This window comes from Zeus faber (genome assembly GCF_960531495.2).
Source record: "Zeus faber genome assembly, chromosome: 20".
NCBI lineage: Eukaryota > Metazoa > Chordata > Actinopteri > Zeiformes > Zeidae > Zeus > Zeus faber.
The window spans coordinates 2,170,773-2,191,402 of NC_137207.1; the positions used below are offsets into that span (position 1 = coordinate 2,170,773).

Here is a 20,630-nt window from a genome sequence, read left to right on the forward strand (position 1 = left end):
TCATGGCTGGTCACGGAGGTGGCGCATTCGCCCGGTCGTGTAGGGAAAATAAAATTATACTACGTGAACACTTGGAACTACGTGCATAAATACCTTATGTACATTGTATTCATTGTAGTATTTTGGTAGAATTGCACACACACTTCCCCGTGGTATATTATTCGTATGTACTATCTTTTGCATCTTCTGAAGTCACCTCCCTCTACATTTGACATTTTGAGTTAAAAATAACAAAAGCAACTGTACATACAGAAACTGTGAACTTGCACCCACAGTTGGCAATTAGAGGTACAACAAGTAATTAATCATTTATGTATTGCACAAAGTGCAAAGTGTCAAACCTTTCATCGTTACTAATAGATCTCCCTTTCTGTATGTACCTTAAGCTTGTTCTGATTAACACAGAGCTTGTATTCTGGCTGGAACTGCATTACTACGGCCTTGCAATCTTGATCTTGCAACACAAGAGCTAATTTACGTTATTGAAGTTGAATTTGAAAAATAAATTGTGTGCCGCAGCACACAATATATTCAAACTATATTCAAACCAAAACAGATGCAAAGGGACTTAACTTATTATGAAGATATTTGTACAGTTTTATTGACTATTGACTACTGCTGTTAAATATGCTGCACAGGCTTGCTAGTTTTTAGTGCATTCCAAAGCATCATGGAATATTAAAAAATGTAGTCAATTTGGGGCAGGTTTTGTGTCTATATAGATTGTCTTGCCAAACTTCTTTAAAATGCATCCCAATGCATCATGGAACATTGAACATAGTACCATTAGAACCTGATGTTTTCAAACCTCATGGGAATGAGGGTCATCATGAGACTCAAATACTCCACTCATTGAAATACTAATTCAATTACTAATACTAATTAATTGTATTCAATTTCCTTCATTCTCTGAATATTTTCCTTATTTGTGCAACTCCTTCCCCCAGGTGATGTTGGCTGCTTCTTATTGGTCGCTGCTGGCGCCGGCGATTGACATGGCTGAGGACTCTGAGAAATATGGCGCCTTTGCCTTCGTGCCTGTGGCAGTGGGCTTTGCTATGGGGGCGGCGTTTGTGTACTTGGCTGACCTTGTGTACTTGGCTGACCTGGCCATGCCCTTGCTGGTAAGAAGGAAATCCTCAAATATAAGTAGGGAGTAATTTTTTTTCAAGATTTCAATCAAAAACAGGTTATACTGGTGAACTACCAAATGGTGATATAGGGGAGGAAATAAGGAAAAAAATGAACTTGACCCTGTGACTGATCCACTGTGACCGACCCAAGTTTGTGATATGTGATAATTACGGACGAGGGGAGGTCGACAAGTGATGTTTGGACGAGGAATGTTAATATTTCACCATTAACTGACAATAAGAATTTTGACCGATTTATACTTTTACAACAGCACTATCTTTTTATGCTATCTATTGCACGGACACACAGACGCACAGACGAATGGGGCAGAAGTTCCTCCATGCCCCGTTCCTGTCTCTCCAAATAAAACAACTAAAAACAGTGTAAACAACTAAAAACACTGTTTTAGTTTGAACGGCTCCAAATATGAAACGGCTCCACATCTCTCCATGATTAGGACGCTTAGAGAGCTGTGTTTGCCTATAAAATATATTCATGATTTCCCTTCTTTATAATTCAAATTTGTAAAATCCAATAAAAAAAATAAAATAATAAAAAAATTCTGGCGACAGTGCCCTAATAGTTTTAATTGTCGGTTGATGATTTAAGATCGGTTAACGAGGGTCGGCTTAAGGTAAGAAAAAAAAAATCCAAATTAGCTTCCCTAGTTTGGACCATTTGCACCTAGAAGGAGGTCACCGAGTGGTATGGTGGACGAGTGGACCAATTACAGACAGGGGAAGGGCAACGAATAACGCTTGGACCAATTGCCGACAGCCAGGAGAGGGCAGCGAACTGCCCATGAATAGTATGCACTGGAGACCTAAAATATCGTCTTTTCACAAATTTCTTGTACAAATTTTCCCCCAAATATTCTGTCTTGCTGTCAGTATCCTAGTGCTACACACTCTACCTCTCTTCATCCCACTACTTCTATCTCTGCTGTCCTCCCCCTCCCGGTTGCCCTGGTGATGACAGTGGCAGCATGGGTTTGTGATGATAGGTAGCGTGCAATGAGCAACAACTGTTGGGGGTCTTGGACACACACACGCACACATCCTGGATAGCGGGGGGTCATTTGTGTTTGAGCAGCTGCTGGTGCCACTTTAACTGGCTCCTCAACAAACACCAGAACTGAAGGCGAAGAGGGATGGAGTTTCGTGGGTAGAGCTGACATAGAGTTAAGGTAGCAGAAGAGAAGAAGGAAAGAGGGGCAGATATGTGGGGAAAAAGCAGTTGGCAGAGATTAGCTGATGTGGACCCAGTAGCTAAGCCCCTGTTTAATGGTTCTGGTAGCTCATTTCATCATTTCCTCCCTCTCAGTGTCTTTATACACCCAACACTGCGACAATCACCAAGAGAATGGATGATGGCAGTGCAAATGTTTCTAGAAACACAGCAACAACAAACACAGCACTTGGGGGAGTGGGGGCTACTCTCTATATCTACCTGTTACATGCAGGCTTTAATTTCCATTCAATTATGAAACAGAGGAAATAAATACATAGACAATTGAAATTCACTGTTTTATTTACTTTGTTTGGAGAAAGGTGCAATGGCTAGCACAGGAGCTTGCGCAGTCACTTGCGAAGCGGAGATCACTCTGATCACATGTTCCACTGCCAACCTGAACCTCACACATCACAATTATTTTCTAAATACTAACATTTCCCTGCTCTGCAGTTTTGTCACGGACAGTTGGTATTGATTCCTCCTTTTTTTTATATATTTGTGCTCCTCTGTGCAGCCAACAACAAAGCAGTTCCCTGCTTAGCACTTAGCTTTGACATAATGCTTGCAAGTACGATGCATGTGCGGAAAAAATGGCGCACCTTCGCAAAAGTATTTCTCCAGCCGTGGATAGAGATACTCAGATGGGGAGCCTACTGTTAAGTCTCCAAGTGACGTAGGAAGGAGACGCAAATCTGAACGGCTTGTTCAATCACATGTTTTCTGAAATAGGGAGCCTACAAAAAACTGACTAAGTTGTCTTATTTCACAGTTTGTGTGTTAATAAGCCCGTCAGAGACCCAAATGTACGTGCACAAGCACTAAAAAAGTGAGTTTTTCATAATTGGTCCCCTTTGCTATGCTATATGTGCATGAAGTCCAGGCTAAAAGTGTTTTTCAATCTGTGTGCCTGCATATGAGAAACCGCAAAACCATATTTTCTTACTGGGCCCTCACACCTTATTGCGCTATGGTGGAGCTGTTACCATAATGACTGGTAGGCTCCAAGAGTCAATCCTGTGTTGAAAAAAGAGGTCAAAAGCATTGTATCATGGTGTCTATATGTATCATTAATACCCGTTTCTTGTCAATGGTATACAGTTTCGCCCCTGGTCAATGGTAGTTCCTTACAAATACCACAAGACTGCAAACACATGACATCTTCACTGTTTACAGAGTCTGGAGAATGGCTGTATTTGTGGCTAGGATGTTGTATCATGGTTACACAGGGTGGGAATGTTCCTTTGGTACTCTACTATGAGGACAGGGATAAATGATAGCTGGTTTGGTTATTCAGAACCATGGAATCATCCAATACATACAATGAGTGATTAAGTTAATGGCGATTTTTTCTACATATATTTTGTGTTCGTATGATTCACTGAGTTCATTAACATGTGTTCTGAAAGCCTATATGTAGATATCTATAACAATGTAGGAGTTGGAGAAAATAATGGAAAGAGTTGGCTAAAGACAAGAACCGAGGACAAGACAAGGGTAACAAAGACCTAACTCTAGAAATAGGGCCACCCTTTGCCTTGAGCTGGATTTTTCCCTGAATGCTTTTATATCCTTTTCAAGTCAAGAACTCTGTGCAAAGGTTTATCTCAACCGAGTTCATCTACTTGGCACTCTGTGTTCAAGGACCTCCCATAAAGCTTCAATGATGTACAGATCATGCGATTGGGGAGTCCATGGTAGGAGGTTGATGGTATCCTGGCATTTATGAAACCATTCTTAAATTGGTTTAACAGCATACAGTATATGGTATTACCATCCGGTCATTGTAATATCATTGCTGGTTGTGTCCGGTTTTAACCAAAATAATCTCATATACAGTAGGTTTGCATAGGGAGAGGGGGATGGGCGCATTGAGAGGCGCGAAGAAGTGCGATTCCGATCCCCTACCCCCGGCGACTATATCGACAATCGCCGGTTGTCGGGCTAACAGTTGCTGGTAGGAAAACTTTGAAATAGCACCCAACCCTACTGGATGGCTAACAGAATGTAAGTTTTGTTGTTACTTGGTCATAGCCGTACAAAGTAAATTCTCTGGTAATTTTTCAGGCTGTACTTTCTCAGCATTTCGTGAACTTCAACTGAGCCAGGAGGGTCTGCACTCCAGTCCTCTGAGCAATTCGACAAGTGTTCAGTATAAGAAAAAAAATATGGGAGAGGCGAAGGAATAACAATGATGAGTTTGAAATTCCGCTCCTTGCTATCATTGTAGTGCCAATTAGCTTGTTATTGTTTGCCCGCACAAACACAACTAATTAATGTATACAATGAATTACAACAATTACTTGTCCATAAATAATCCGCACCTGTGATCTTTAAAGGGAATATTAACGCAATCAGTTTATTTTAAGGTTGATTCATAATCTTAATTCAGATTAATATTCATGTAAATATTGCTGTATAAAATTAATGAAACCCAACCACACTAGTGAGTTCACCCTGTGGAGGTTGTTTGGCAGGTCGCAGTCAATTAAAAATAATTTCCGGGCAATGTCTACACTGAATAGACCAATTTGAAGACAACATTTAGATGCTGAAATGCTTATACTTGACACAGCAGAGCGACTTGTCCTATTACTGTACTGACTACCAAGCACCTTATCACACCTCTGCAAGCATTAGCTATTTTGCCTGCCTGATTGAATGTCACAGTTTTTTGAAAACCTCCCTCCGGTCTTTCCGGTCTACACTACAATGCAAAACCAGCGTTTTCAAAACAAAAAAACAAGTATCCCGCCTTTTTTTTTTTTTACTTATCCAGATTAGTGTAAACATAGGCTTACTCATCATTTTACCATTCAAGCAGCATCTGTTACCTTTCATTCCCTTCTGGTATCTATGGTATCTATCTTCTTTCTCACACACACACACACACACACACACACACACACACACACACACACACACACACACACACACACACACACAGCTGCCTCACCTATTAGGCTGTTGTGCAGTTTCATAAATGTAACAATCCCTTAGGGAACCAATGCTCATGACTCAAGAGACCCACACACACACACACACACACACACACACACAGCAGGGCTCGATATTAAAGCTTGTCCCCTTGTCCAAGACAACTGTATTTTTTTCATTGTAGAGCAAGTGGAAGAGTAATGCCCCACCGGACAAGTTGAAAGTCATGAACAAAGAAATATGTGCTGGGCGATAAAACAATAACTATAATTAGCGCAATGTTTTTTTCCTCTATGTCGTGGTAAAATAAGCTTGATCATTTCGATGAAGTCCTCCGCAAATTTGTTGATCACCTTTGTTGCTATAGAAAGAAGCTCCGCCCGCATTTGCAAACACACCACAGCGGAGTCAGAGTGGCTGTGTCCAAAATTAGCAACTCGAAGGAAAAGGAGAGAGATGATTGTTGACAACGGGGCCACATACGTCTATAGTTTGCCTTATTTTTTTAGGATATTTAAATTCCAGTTAAGTTATTGTTCACTTCTTACTTATATTAAGAGTGCTGTGCAATGTTCATTATATAAAAATAATGTTTAGCATTTTATCTTCTGACTTTTATCTCTATTTTCTTTGATATAAATTTTTTTGAAACATTACTTTCTTTTTTACAATGTAGATTTTTATTTTAAAACTCGTGTTTATTTACAAAAATTTAATTCCACCAATAAATGTTTGTAAAATGCATCATGGCCTACAATTGTCTAATCATAAAATAATTAATAAATAAATGATAATAAAAAAAATGAACAGAAATTGTGATATCGTTATCAGATATTATGAAATATTTTATTGTGACATTTGACAACATTTTTGGCCATATCGCCCAGCACCGTTATGAGAAAATGAAAATAGCGAAAGCAGGTCACCTAGGAGCTTATCTGAACATTCATTAGTAACACTCTGCATTGCCTGTTGTTACATACTATATACAGTATACATATATATATATATATATATATATATACACATACACTACTCACAAAAAGTTAGGGATATTTGGCTTTCGGGTGAAATTTATGGAAAATGTAAAAAGTTCATGCTACAGTGATATTATATCCCGAAAGTAGGGCATTTAAGTAGAAGCATGTAATGGTGATTTCCTCATCTCAAACAATTTATTGAAACAAAAGCCAACACAGTGGTGGGTATACCACAACAAAAATGTCAATGCCTCAATAACTTTTCATGTGCCCCTGAGGATCAATTTCAGCTTGACAACCATGTCTCATGCTGTTCACAAGTTGACTTACTTTCTGCTGAGGCCTGGCACCCCACTCTTCTTGAAGGGCGGCTCTCAGGTCATTGAGGTTCTGGAGTACAGAGTGACAAGCCTCTACACTGCGACTCAGCTGATCCCATAGGTTTTCTATGGGATTCAGGTCTGGAGAAAGTGCAGGCCACTCCATTTGAGGTACCCCAGTCTCCAGCAGCCGTTCCCTAATGATACGACCTCGATGAGCTGGAGCATTGTCGTCCATGAAGATGAAATTAGGCCTGTGTTGTTCATGCGGGGGCACAATGACTGGATTAATGATGTCATTCAGGTAGTATGGGCTTGTCACTGTACAGTTCACAAAGTGTAGGTCAGTTCTGTATTGACTAGACACACCTGTCCACACTGTAACACCACCACCACATAAGGGTCGTCTGGTGACAACAGTGGCTGATGCATAGCGCTCTCCTTGACGTGTCCAACATCGTTGGCGGCCATCATTTCTGCTCAATGTGAATCGACTTTCATCAGAGAACAGCACTGAGGCCCACTGGTCTGTTGTCCAGCTTCAATGCTCCCTGGCCCATGCAAGATGATGATGCCTGTGCCTGGTGGGGTGGTCAGGTACCCTTGCAGGTTGTCTAGCACACAGACCACGCTGATGTAAACGGTTTTGAATGGTCTGACGTGACGCTTGGGTGCCTCTCACCTCCCTTAAATGTGCCTGGAGTTGAGTGGCATTCATCATCCAGTTCCGCAGGGCACTGTTCACAATGAAGCGCTCATCAGTGTGGGATGTGGCCAAAGGACGTCCACTTCTATGCCTTTCTGTGACTCTTCCAGTCTCTCTGTAGCAACCTGCTGATGACACTCTGTGACACTCTAAGCTCAGTGACCACTTCCCTCTGAGAACATCCTGTTTGAAGCCTCGCAATGGTGAGGTACTGTTGATCAGTTGTTATGTGTCGTCTTGGTCTCATGATGTCAAAATGTGAACAGCATGATGAAGAGGACTGTTTAAATACCAATTCTAATTGAACCAGGAAATGTATTGGTCGATTCATGGATCAAACACCTGTTGTGAATTTTGCCGTTCAGCTCCTTGTTAGATAACAGCAAGTTGTGCAAAAAGAACTGAAACATTGAACAGTTGGACATGTGCATTCAAAAGTTTAGAGAAGGTCAAATTAAGTTCACCTGTAAAGGTTATAGTGCATTTTAGGTTCATCCTAAAATTTCACCCGAAAGCCGAATATCCCTAACCTTTTGTGAGTAGTGTATATACTGTGTGTGTGTGTGTGTGTGTGTGTGTGTGTGTGTGTGTGTGTGTGTGTGTGTGTGTGTGTGTGTGTGTGTGTGTGTGTGTGTGTGTGTGTGTGTGTGTGTGTGTATAATTTATTTTTACCTGTGCTGTCAGCATGCTGGGCATACAACACAGCGTATTTGTATGCCATTGCATCTAGGACAGAGTTTTGTCTGCAAGTGGAGATCAAGTTCTCAACCTGCAATGCAACTCTTTATTAATTCTTAAATCATCATGAACTGCTGCAATAACTCTGTCCTGTGGATGACCTGTAGAATGACAAGAGCACAGTTTTTGGTTAAAGAGAACCAGCACCAACCCGCCTCTTTGGAGAACTATTTATCATGTTTGGGTCTATAATCAACTGATCACTACTCCAAGAGGGGGAGAATCACCACAGGTGGGACAAATAAACATAGAAACAAACAACATTTACGCAAGAACATAACATTTGGACGTCCACATGTATTGAAAAACAGTTAATTCGGTCCAGGAAAACTGGAACTACAACTGGTCGCCTGGCCTCTTCCTGTCAAAGTTATGGCAACCAGGAGGTTGCTGGGGTGCGCACCCGAAGCGCGTGCGTACGTGCCTGCAAGATGTCCACTGGTGAGTGTAGATGACTTATCCCCCTTGGTACTGGTGTAGAAGGTCGGTATTATGTCACGGCGCCTTCACGGGGGGCCCACCCGGCCGCCCCCCGGCCAACCATGCCCCCACACCGACCCGCAAGCGACCTGCCACCCGGAAACCCCAGTGCTCAACGCAGTGCAATTGGTAATTGCAGTTAAAACTTTGGGGTTGGGGGTGCGAGTCCTTTAGGCAAGTCGAACCCGAATCACTCACACCCCTCCTGCCCCGCAGTCCCTGGTCGGGTGGAGTGTTGTTTGGAGTTGGATTGATGTGCGAGTGTATGTGTTCTAAGCTAAAATGAGTGGGATTTAAGTTTCGGGACGGACGAGAAGCACGCTTGTGCAGGAGCTTGACAAGCGAGATGGCAGCTGCCTGCCGCATCCCCACCCACATAGCTTGCACCCCTCTCCTCCCGCAAGCCCTCGGTCTATTGTGTGGTTTATGTGCTGAGTATGAGTTTTGGCAATGGGAGAGAGAGGTGAATTGCCACCGGATCGATCCAGGGGCGCAGTTGGCAACCACGCTGACCCCCTCCCCCCGGACCCAACCGTGCCCCAGTGCGCCCACCTTCCTTACCTGGTGGCAGCCAATCTACAGCAATCAGCCACAGGCGCAGAGTGGTCCGCCACGCTCGGCCATGCAGTGCAGCTCAGCGCCGAGCTCCGTGTTACATACAATATAAATGAACATGAACATGATTTGTTGAGGTGAAAAAGTTACATATAGCAACTTTAATAAATTTTATTTATTGAATTATTTATATGTTGACACGATTTGGATGCTTTCAACAGTTTGTGCATCTGAATTCTGCATTCTCAAACAAGATGAAAAAAGTAAATTATTGCAACTTTTACCAGGACAAGTGACTTTTGTGCCTGGACAACAGGTGAAAGGTAAATTTACTTTTCCAATGGACAAGTGCCTCAAAAAGTTAATGTCGAGCACTGCACACACACACACACTCACATAGTGTGTTTCACAAAGTGATTTTAGTGGTTACATTTGGATTGTGCTGTACTCCTTCAATGAGACAATGTATGTAGCAGTTTCGGGGCCCTCCGGCACAGAGACACAGACAATCTTCTTTTCCTTTCGGATGCTGCTGTTAGGGGTCGCCACAGCGGATCATCTGCCTCCAATACCTTCTGTTCTGCGCGTCTTCCTTTCTTCCACCAACCGCCTGCATGTCCTCCCTCACCACATCTATAAACCTTCTCTTTGACCTTCCTCTTTTCCTCTTGCCTGGCAGCTCCATCCTCAGCATCCTTCTCCCAATGTAACTTTCATCTCTCATACACGTGTCCAAACCATCTCAATCTCGCCTCTCACTTTTCCACGAAACTGTCCGGCCTGAGCTGTCCCTCTCTGTACTCATTCTTAATCCTAGCCATCCTTGTTACTCCCAATGAAAATCTCAACATCCTTAACTCTGCCACCTCCAGTTCAGCCACCTGCCTTTTTGTCAGTGCCACCGCCTCTAAACCGGACAACAAAGCTTTTCTCACTACCGTCCTGTAGACCTTCCCCTTCACTCTTGCTGGAACCCTTCTGTCATGGATCACTCTTCTCCACCCACTCCACCCCACCTGTACTCTCTCCTTCACCTCTCTCCCGCACTCTCCACTGCTTGGATGGTTGTCCCCAAGTACTTGAATTAATCCGCCTTCTCCACCTCCACTCCTTGCATTCTGGACTTTTCCCCACCCTCCCTCCCATTCAGGCACATGTATTCTTCTCCAGGCTCTCCTCAACCTCCTCCCTACTCGCGATAGATTACAATGTCATCCACAAACATCATAGTCCACGGAGACCTACCTACCTGGGGGGTAGACCTGACCTACCTGATTTCATCTGTTAACCTGTCCATTACCATTGCAAACAAGAAAGCGCTCAGAGTTGATCCTTGATGCAATCCCACCTCCACTTTGAATGCCTGCGTCATGCCTACTGCACACCTTAGTACTGTCTGAGTGCCCTCATACATATCCTGTACCACTCTTACGTTCTTCTGTGCCACCCACGACTTCCTCATGGAATACCACACTTCGTCTCTTGGCACCCTATCATATGCTTTCTCTAAATCCACAAAGATGCAGTGCAACTCCCTCTGGCCTTCTCTGTACTTTTTTCCATAACCATTCTGAAAGTAAACATTGCATCTGTAGTACTTTTTCCTGGCATGAAACCATACTGCTGCTCACTGATCCCCACCTCTCCTCTTAACCTAGCCTCCACTACCCTTTCCCATAGCTTCATGCTGTGGCTGATCAACTTTATTCGCCTGTAGTTACTACAGCTCTGTGCGTCTCCCTTATTCTTGAAGAAGACACTTCTTCTCCACTCCTCCGGCATCCTCTTCCTTTCTAGGATGATGTTAAACAGTCTCGTTAGGAACGCCTCTGCCATCTCACCTAAACATTTCCATGCTTTCCCAGGTATGTCATCTGGGCCAACTGCCTTTCCACTCTTCATCTTCTTTAATGCTGTTCTCATCTCATCCTTGCTATTTTGCTGCACTTCTTGATCCAGTATCCCCACATCATCCACTCTTCTCTCCCTCTCATTTTCCTCATTCATCAACTCCTCAGAGTACTCCTTCCACCTTCTCAAACACTCTTCTCACTAGTCAGCACATTCCCATCATTATCCTTCATCACCTTAACCTACTGTACATCCTTCCCAGCTTGGTCCCTTTGTCTTGCCAATCGGTACAAGTCCTTTTCTCCTTCCTTTCTGTCTAACCTCTCATCCAACTCATCGTATGCTTTCCTTTTCCTTTGCCACTTCTCTCTTTGCCTTGCGCCGCATCAGATTGTGCTCCTGTCTACTTTCTTCATCTCTCTGACTATCCCATTTCTTCTTTGCCAACCTCTTCTGCTCTATGCTTTCCTGTACTTCCTCATTTCACCACCAAGAGTCGTTGTCTTTCTTCCTCTTCCCGCATGATACACCGAGTACATTCTTGGCCATCTCCCTCACCACTTCTGCAGTTGTTTCCCAGTCATCTGGTAACCGTTCATTCCCACCAATTGCCTTACCTCTTCCCTAAATTTCACGCAACACTCCTCCTTTTTCAACTTCCACCATTCTATCTTTGGCTTGTTTTTTCACTCTCTTCCTCTTCTTGGCCTCCAGAGTCATCCTACAGACCACCATCCGATGCTGCCTAGCAACACACCCCCCACCACCACTTTGCAGTCATTAATCTATTTCAGATTGCACCTCCTGCATAATATGTAGTCCACCTGTGTGCGCTTTCCTCCACTCTTGAATGTCATCCTGTGTTCCTCCCTCTTCTTGAAATACGTATTCACAACATCCAATTCCATCCTTTTGGCGAAATCCACCACCATCTGTCCTTCCACATTCCTCTCTTTTACATCATACCTACCATTACCTTTTCGTCACCTTTGTCTCTGATCCCTTCGCCAACATGCCAATTGAAATCTGTCCCCTGAATTATTCTGTAACTTCTAAAATTTCCCATTTCCTGCCTTTATTAATTGATAATAATGATGGTTTTAAGAAAGTCACACTCTTCAGATTGCGCACATGGAACTCTACTGCCTAATTTCCCAGCTTGGCAACCAGATAGCTTCGGGCCTTTAGACAGGCTACAGTAAGAGCCACTTGAAGTGGCCTCTTTCAGGTGGCTGACAACTGAATTGCAGCCAAGTTCCAGCCAGTTTCCAGCCAACCACCATGCGCTTCCCAGCCGTTTGCCATTTGCCTGAATTCCCCCCTCCTTCTCATGTGTCCTAACAGGGCGTGTTTCATTTAGACTGTAAACACACCCATTTTTTCAATTGCAGTGTGTCACCATGAAATGGCCCTAACTTAAATAAAAACCACAATCACATTCCAGTGAGAGATTTCAGATTTTCACCCCTAACCATGAGATATTGTCCTTTAAACCCTGACCAGAGGTCATCTTTCAAAGGTCAATTGTTTTTTGTCATATAAATGAGAACAGGTCTTAATGATTTATTTTAATCTACATGTTGAACAAATGTTTAATTTCAAAATGGATGCTGTTTTTTTACTTACATTTTAAAAATTACAATGTTCAATTTTGTAATGAGATCACTGAAACTACAGTAGGTATATGTAATTAAAGTTTCAAGTTTCTTGTCAAATACTTGATAACAATGCAAGCATCATTACCAGTAATGAGTTTCTTAGTCTCAGAGCCAACTCAACTTTACATAATATGTAAAATAAGGGCATAGTATTGATCAAAATAAAACAGTATTTAAAACATAATTGAAAGAGTATTTAAACAGTAAATTTTTAAACAAAATTTTGAAATCTTATATGGAAAGAAGTAGATATGTAAAAGTAATATAAAAGTATTAATCTAAAATAATGACAAAATAAAATGCTGACAATAATGACAGTGAGTCAACTTGATAGTGGACATCTTAAATAGCTGTGGGCCACAACATACAGTGTCATACTGAATGACAAGATAGAAATGGTGTTGTAAGACAAACACTGCAATATACTACTAAGAGGTAAGACAAAATAGGTATGCAATTCTTGATAAATTAAGGTGACTAGATTTAATGTTTTATTAGCCTTTTTTTGGAAGTGGCCCAGTGTGTGGATTTATAGTTTCTAGTCTTCAGCCTTTTTATTTCAAAATGAGGGTTTTTGATGTATCTAATTGTTATGTTACTTAAAATAATTGTGAAATATCACAACAAATTTCTGCATTTGAGCCTCTCTGTCGGAGAAACGGTCCCCCATCACCCCCCCCATTCTAATAGATTTATTTTCCAAATTCCAAAAAAACAGCAGTGGCACAATAAAATGTTAGAAATCAATAAGTAGAAGTCGATCAAATAAAATCTTATAATATAATAATTTGTTCAAATTTTAAAGAGACCAAACAGTATATGGGTCCTTCTGAACACTCAAGATTGTTTTGCTGTTTATACAGTTTAAACTCCATGGTTTACATTATGGATTATTTGCTTATTAAATATATCGCCATGTGATAGAAAACTGGATATTTGATTCCCCCCTCTACAGAGAGGAATTTTCACCTCTCAGTGAGAAAGGGGAGTGTGGTCTATTGGAGTGTGGAGATTTTGGTCAATGGGTTTGCATTCGCATATGTATGGTTTGGAGTTAGGGCTTACAGACCTGTTGGGTGACAGACAATGACCGGCCAGTAAACAAAGAGATGGCCCAAGGCCTTGTCTGCAGTCTGCTTCATAGTCACTCAAATATGTGTACTGCGCTAATTAGAGACAAGTACTGTATCCTTGTGTAAAAGTTGTAGACTGGAAGGCTATGATACAAATGATTATTAAAAAAAAACAAAAACTGAAGGTAATAAGCAATAGGTAAAACATGTGATAGACAATAAAGGGTGATGCAGCAATACAGGTAAAAATGACGTCATACAATCAATCGTCATAATGCACAGATGGTCAATAACACTTGTGTGTGTGCATTTGTTGTCGTTATGAAAAGCAACAGGGAACAGATAGAAATAATGTACTTCAAATAAGTATTTCCATTGAGGAGTAGTAATAAGTAATAACTTATAAGGTGCGCATGCAGCAACACAGCACACTGTAGGACAAAAAAAACCCTGCTCCAATTTTCAGAATTAGGTTCACCTCTCACACAATGAGTTGAAGACAACAAAGTGTTGAAGATAGCATGATTGTATTCATAAATTTATCATTTTACAGTAAAGCAGCGGAAATGTACATTATGCTTAACCGGCATACTGTACACATGCTGTGTAACAGGCGCCGGTAGTTCCTCCTTGGATTTTCCCCTAACCCTGGTCATAATCTTAGGTAGGGTTTAGGTATTTATTTGTTTGTGTTGACCACACCCCCAGCAATTATTCGAGGCCCGTTTTTTATTTGAGTAACTGTTTATATTTGAGGAAAAAGGTAACTCAAATACATGAATTACCTCATCTTCAAAAGCTTACACTGCTATGATGTACATTATCATCTCAATGCTAGCTCTACTATTTTCTGTTGTTTTTATGTCATTCATTGTCTCAAGCTCATTCAATCGTCACAGAGGAATGTTTTTTAAAAGTTGAAAGTTTGAAAGTTGTTTATTTTATACAAGCACGGTATGGAACCAGATGAGAATGGCACACTACTATTGTGTGTGTGTGTGTCTGTGTGTGTGTGTGTCTGTGTCTGTGTGTGTGTGTACATCTTTTTGCCTTGGGCTATCTCTTTGTTTGCACTAAATGGCCGATCATTGTGTCACCCAACAGGTCTGGAAGCCCCCACACCGAACCCATATATTTGCAAAACAGACAGAACAGCAAACAGAAAATTTCCACATTCCAATGGAGCAATCAACCCCTTTTTCACTGAGAGGTGAAAATTCCCATCTGACCAATGGCCCCCTCTCTGTAGAAGGGAATCAAATATTCAGTTTACTATCATACAAGAGTTCTTAATAATTCTTAATTAACATTTGGCAATTCATTAAATTGTTGGCAACTAATCTGTGAAGTAAACCATGGAGTTTAAACTGTGTGAACAGTAAATCAATCTCAAATGTTCAGAAGGATCCATACACTGTTTCGTCTCTTTATCGTTTTTAAATTTTTTATTTTATCCCTGGTGTTGAAAATTTGAATTTTGAAAGATGACATCTGGTCAGGGTTGAAAGGACAATATATCACATGTACACCATCGCGATTGTGGCGGGGTGCAACTCAAGGGGTGCAACTCAAGCAAATCTCGCTTGAGTTGCAAGCTATGACAAGTTGATGACAATGGTGTGGCAAACCGTTTCAGAGATAATCACCTCCAAAGTTTTACCCACACCAGGTTCATTCAGCCAGCTCCTAGAATGCAAATGGGGTTGGTGGAGAAACAAAGCCTCATGGCTACATAACATACTGCTGAATTGGCCAATCATGCAATTCATGCAATCGTGCTCAACAACACACAAATATTATTTTTTTTAAAAAGCTTTTATTTAACAGTAAGAATATACTGTACATGTTTTATAAAAGTGGAATTATTTTGGAGTTTAAAAGTACGGACAACACAACATAAAACGCTTCCGAGGGTATAAAATGTATCATGCACTCCCACAGTTGGAGTGTACTCCATTTGACATGGTGATGACTTTCTCTGGATGTTTTCTCGTGTCCAAGTTTTCCGATGGGTTATGATTCCATGAAACCGGAAAACAGGTGACTTGGCCTCACAGCAAGAAGGTCCTAAGTTCGAATCAAAACAGTGAGACAAATAAACACAGAAACAAACAACATTTACACTAAAACATGAACACTGGATGACAACATGTATTGAAAAACAGTGAATTAGGTCCAGGACAACTGGAACTACAACTGGTCACGTGGCCTCTTCCTGTCATAATTACGGCAGCAAATGAGAGAGGAAAGGAGAGGAATGCAACCAGGAGGGTGCTGGGGTACACTTGAAGCGTGTGTGTGTGTGTGTGTGTGTGTGTGTGTGTGAGAGTGTGTGTGTGTGTGTCAGTACATCTTTGTGTGTCAGTACATCAAGATGTCCACCAGTGAGTGTACATGACTTATCCCCATTGGTACTGGTGTAGGTCGGTATTATGTCGCGGCGCCTCCAAGCAGCGGAAGGGGCCCCGAAGCCCCCCGGAACTCCACAGTCCCGTGGACACCCCTCGGCTGCACGAAATTCCCGGGTACCTGCGCTGCGGCCACAGAAGACCCCGGGCCCCCAGAGAAGTCAGAGGGCCGTGGAGAAACGCCCAGCCCCGAGGAATATGACCCAGTCCCAGGGAGCACGAGGAGACCCCGCAACCCAGGGGCGCACACATACAACCAACCCCCGGGTGCAGGCACAAGATGCAGCCGCTGGCACAGAACCCGGGCCATGGGCGCAAGGCACGGACCACGGGCCCGGATCGCGGCCCCACCACAGCCGACCAAACACCCCGCCCCGTGAGTGCCAAGTGCCCATACACATAGCAGCGTGTGCCCAGCGCGGGGCTCCTCGATGGCTCCCGCCCCCCCCCACCACCCAGCCGCCAAGTTTGCGGACTACAAAACACCGCCCACCGAGAGCGTCAGAGGGCAGGTACCTCGGCAGCTCGGTGTGATGACAGGTGACTGCCCCCCACTAAGGATGCCACATGGTGAGCCCCGTGCCTAGCACAGCCAGCCAGGTTCAGGACTCAGGTTGACAGGACCAGACAGAACGCCTAACCAGCCCTGGCACGACGGGCGACCCCCTCCCACGGGACGCAGAAAGACACACAGGCCCAGCCACCCCTCCCACGGGGTGTGTGACCCCAGCGGCGCGCTGACTAAGTGGCCCGAGACCCGAACCAGCGACCCACAACCCCCGCCCCCAACCCGCGCCCCCAGAACCCACAACCACGTCCGGAATCCACACACGGACGCCAGCTGGAGGTACTCCCTGGGAGCACGTCTGGGATGTGGTGAGATTATCTCTCTTTTTCCAATTGAGTATTATTGTTTTCTTGGCCATTGTTAAGGCGGAGGCTTAAAATGGGTTTGTGGTGTCTCAATGGTGGATCGACTAAGGAGAGGTCACCGAGAAGACATATAGATGGGGAGAATGGAATGCTGCGACCCAGAGGGGTTGATAGCTTCTTGGTGATGTTGGTCCAGAATGCTAGGATAGGTGGGCAGAGCCAGAAGGCATGAAAGTAGTAATTTCTGTTATATAGGGAACAGTGAGAGCAAATGTCTTCATCCACAAAACCCATTTTGAACCTTTTGTGTTCCGTGATTTGGGCTCTGTGCAAAATCTTATATTGGATGAGTTGCATTTTGGAATTGCAGGTCATAGAAAAGGTGACCAAATAAGCTTCCACAGGTCAGCAAGGTCTCTTTCGGTAAAGATAAGGTGTCGTCTGTTTTAATAAAGGTTTGTATATTCTGGAAAAGGGATTTTTCAAGTGACCGATATGAGTGCGATGTTCAATCATTTCAGGTGGTTGTAGGATGTTGTTCGTCAATTTGATTTTATCTTTTAGAAACTGCTGTAATTGAAGGAATTGAAGAAAGCCATGGCCACCGATATTATACTTTTAGTTAAGTTTGGGAAGGATATAAGCAAATTGTTTTCAAAAATGTGTTGCAGATGAGTAATTCCTTGTCTTTTCCAAGACCTAAAGATTATTGGTCTGTTTTTAGCCAAGAAATCTGGGTTGTGCCAGATTGGCGTGAATTTGTTTGGAGATAGGGTGTGACCACTGAGTTTGAGTTTGCTAGGCCTCCACAGTCGTTTTTCTGTAGTGTTGCTAGTTTAATTCTCGGTTTCTTGTATTTTCAATAAAATTTGTTGCACTGGAGTCATTGAAAATATATAGTTCATTTTTGGAAGTATATTAATTTATACTGCTGCTATCCTACCAATTAGTGAGATGGGTAGGTTGTTCCATCGAATGAGGTATTCGTCAATGGATTTGAGCAATGGAGTGAAGTTAAGGGTAAACAAGTCTGATAGATTGTGGAAGATATCAATACCAAGGTATTTAATATTGCCCGTTGTGGTGGTTAAGTGAAGTTTCTGGGTTGCAGCATTACAGTCCCCCCCAATGAGTGGTAAGACTTTGGTTTTAGTCCAATTAATGAAATAGTCTGAGATAGTTGAGAATTTAGATATAAGATTGAACACCTCCGGTTGGGATGATATTGGGTTCTGTATGCACAACAGGATATCATCTGCATACAAACTGATTTTTTGAACAGAGTTTCCTGTTTGTATGCCTACAATATTTCTCTTTTGCCGGATAACTGCCGCGAGGGGTTCAATAAAGATGGCGAATAGTAAGGGCGAGAGCGGACATCCTTTTCTTGTGCCACGTTGTCGAGTGAAACGCTGTGAAGTGTAACCATTGGTGATGACAGAAGCAGATGGAGAGTTGTATAGGATTCTGATCCAGTCAATGAGGGACTCTCCAAAGACAAATTTGTTGAGGATTGGAAAGAGATATGTCCAATTTACTCTATCAAATGCTTTTTCGGCATCCAAAGAGGCAATAATGGTATTAAAGTTTTTCCTTTTAGATATGCTCATCAGACTGAACAAACTACACATATTGCTGGATGAGTGTCTGCCTTTGACAAAGCCTGTTTGATCTGGGTGAATTATAAATGGAATTACTTTTTCAATACTGTTGGTTAGTGTTTTACTTTTAATCCTAAGGTCACAATTTATAAGGCTCATGGGTTTGTAACTGGAGGTGAGGGTTGGGTCCTTTTTGGGTTTGAGCAAAACCTGTTTATAAAATTCCACTGGGTAGCCATCTGATCCAGGTGATTTATCATAGAGAAGAGCGCTTTCCTGAGTTCTTCAAGAGTAAGTGGTTGATCTAAGGCGGTAGTCTGCTCTGTCGAAAGTTTAGGAAGGTCAATATCATCAAGGAATAAGTGAATGTTTGGTATATTCAATTAATTATCCGAGTGATACAGGTTATTACAAAAGTCTCTAAATATATTATTGATGTCTTGGGAGAATAGGTTATTCTACCCTGTGAATCTTTGATGGCTGTAATAAGTGATTTTTCTCTTTCAGAAATTTACCGTCATTGTCATTGAATTCAAAATATTTTGCTCTTGTTGTTGCATAATGAATTGCGTATTTTGATGGATAAAAGTTTCAAGTTGAAATGTAATTGTCCTGATCTCATTTTGGATTTGCTCAGAAGATGAGTGGGCTTGTTGGGAGTGCAATTCCTTTAGTCGCTGTTCGAGTTTATTTTGGCATTCTTGTCCTTTCTTTTTCTTGGGAGTGGAGAATGAAATAATACTACCTCGTAGAACTGCCTTAGCTGCTTTCCAAAGTAAGGATGGTGATATTTCTGGGGAGTCATTCAGTTCAATGAAGGAAGTCCATTCTCTTGAAAAGAAATGGTTAAATTCTTTATCTGTCAAAAGTGAGGTGTTAAACCGCCACCTGCTGGGAGGATTCCAGTTTGTTTAATTTATCAGCTTGAAACCAATCGGCCCTTGATCGGAAATTACAATAGGGTGGATTTCTGGATGAGTGATTTTGGACAGTGTGGAGTTACTTGTCAAGAAAAGGTCGATTCTAGAGAGACTTTGGTGGGGTGGTGAATAATATGTGTATTCTCTAGAATGTAAGAAATCTGGGTTATCCTCATTGGGGCCATCAATATTGCTGCTGCTGCTACCTGCTACCCCTTCTGGGGCATAGGCCGTCAACAAGCGATCTCCAGGCATCTCTATCTTGGGCTGTCTTCTCCAGTTGGGTCCAGGTCATCTTCATGGTCTTGGTGTCTGCCTCCAGGTCTCTGCGCCAGGTGTTTCTTGGGCGACCCCTTTTCCGCTTTCCCTGTGGGTTCCATTTAAGGGCTTGTCTTATGATGGAATTTGTGGGCTTTCACAGGGTGTGGCCTATTCAGCGCCATTGGCGCTTCTTAATTTCTTCTTCCGCGGGCAGCTGGTTTGTTCTTCCCCAGAGTTCAGTGTTACTGATGGTGTCTGGCCATCGAATGTGGAGGATCTTCCGTAGGCAGCTGTTAATGAAGACCTGTACTTTCTTGGTGGTAGCAGCTGTAGTTCTCCATGTTTCTGCTCCGTATAGGAGGACTGCCTTGACGTTGGTGTTGAAGAATCTGACTTTGGTGTTGGTGGTCAGTTCTTTGGAGTTCCAAATGCTCCGTAGTTGCACGAATGCTGCGCGTGCTTTCCTGATTCGTGATTTCACGTCTGCATCTGTGCCACCTTCCTTATCAATGACACTGCCAAGGTAGGTGAAGGATTCAATTTCTTCCAGTGCCTCCCCCTCCAGCATGATTGCGTCAGTGTTGGCTGCATTGATCTTGAGGATCTTGGTCTTTCCCTTGTGGATGATGAGTCCCACTTGTGCTGAGGTGGATGCCACGTTGTTGGTTTTCTCCTGCATCTGGTGTTGGGTGTGTGACAGTAGCGCCAGGTCATCAACGTAGTTCAAGGAGTCCACTGAATGCCGTTCCTTCTCTGTGCGGTAGAGATCTTATTTATCCAGTCGATCGCTAGCAAGAAGAGAAAGGGCGAGAGCAGACAGCCTTGTCTGACACCAGTCCTCACTTGGAATGCATCTGTTAGCTGTCCTCCGTGGATGACCTTACATGTCAATCCCTCATAAGAGT

General features: G+C 42.7%; 1 protein-coding gene across 1 annotated transcript in view; it reads left to right on the forward strand.

Annotated features, from left to right (window-relative positions):
- Positions 1-1,095: 1,095 nt before the first annotated feature.
- Positions 1,096-20,630, forward strand: part of slc39a11 (solute carrier family 39, member 11) — a 135,162-nt gene continuing 115,627 nt past the window's right edge. The window contains exon 1 of the mRNA XM_080021928.1: positions 1,096-1,124. Within this exon, the coding sequence (XP_079878054.1) occupies positions 1,113-1,124 (12 nt within the window). The 5' untranslated portion in view covers positions 1,096-1,112. The remainder of the gene's footprint in view (positions 1,125-20,630) is intronic.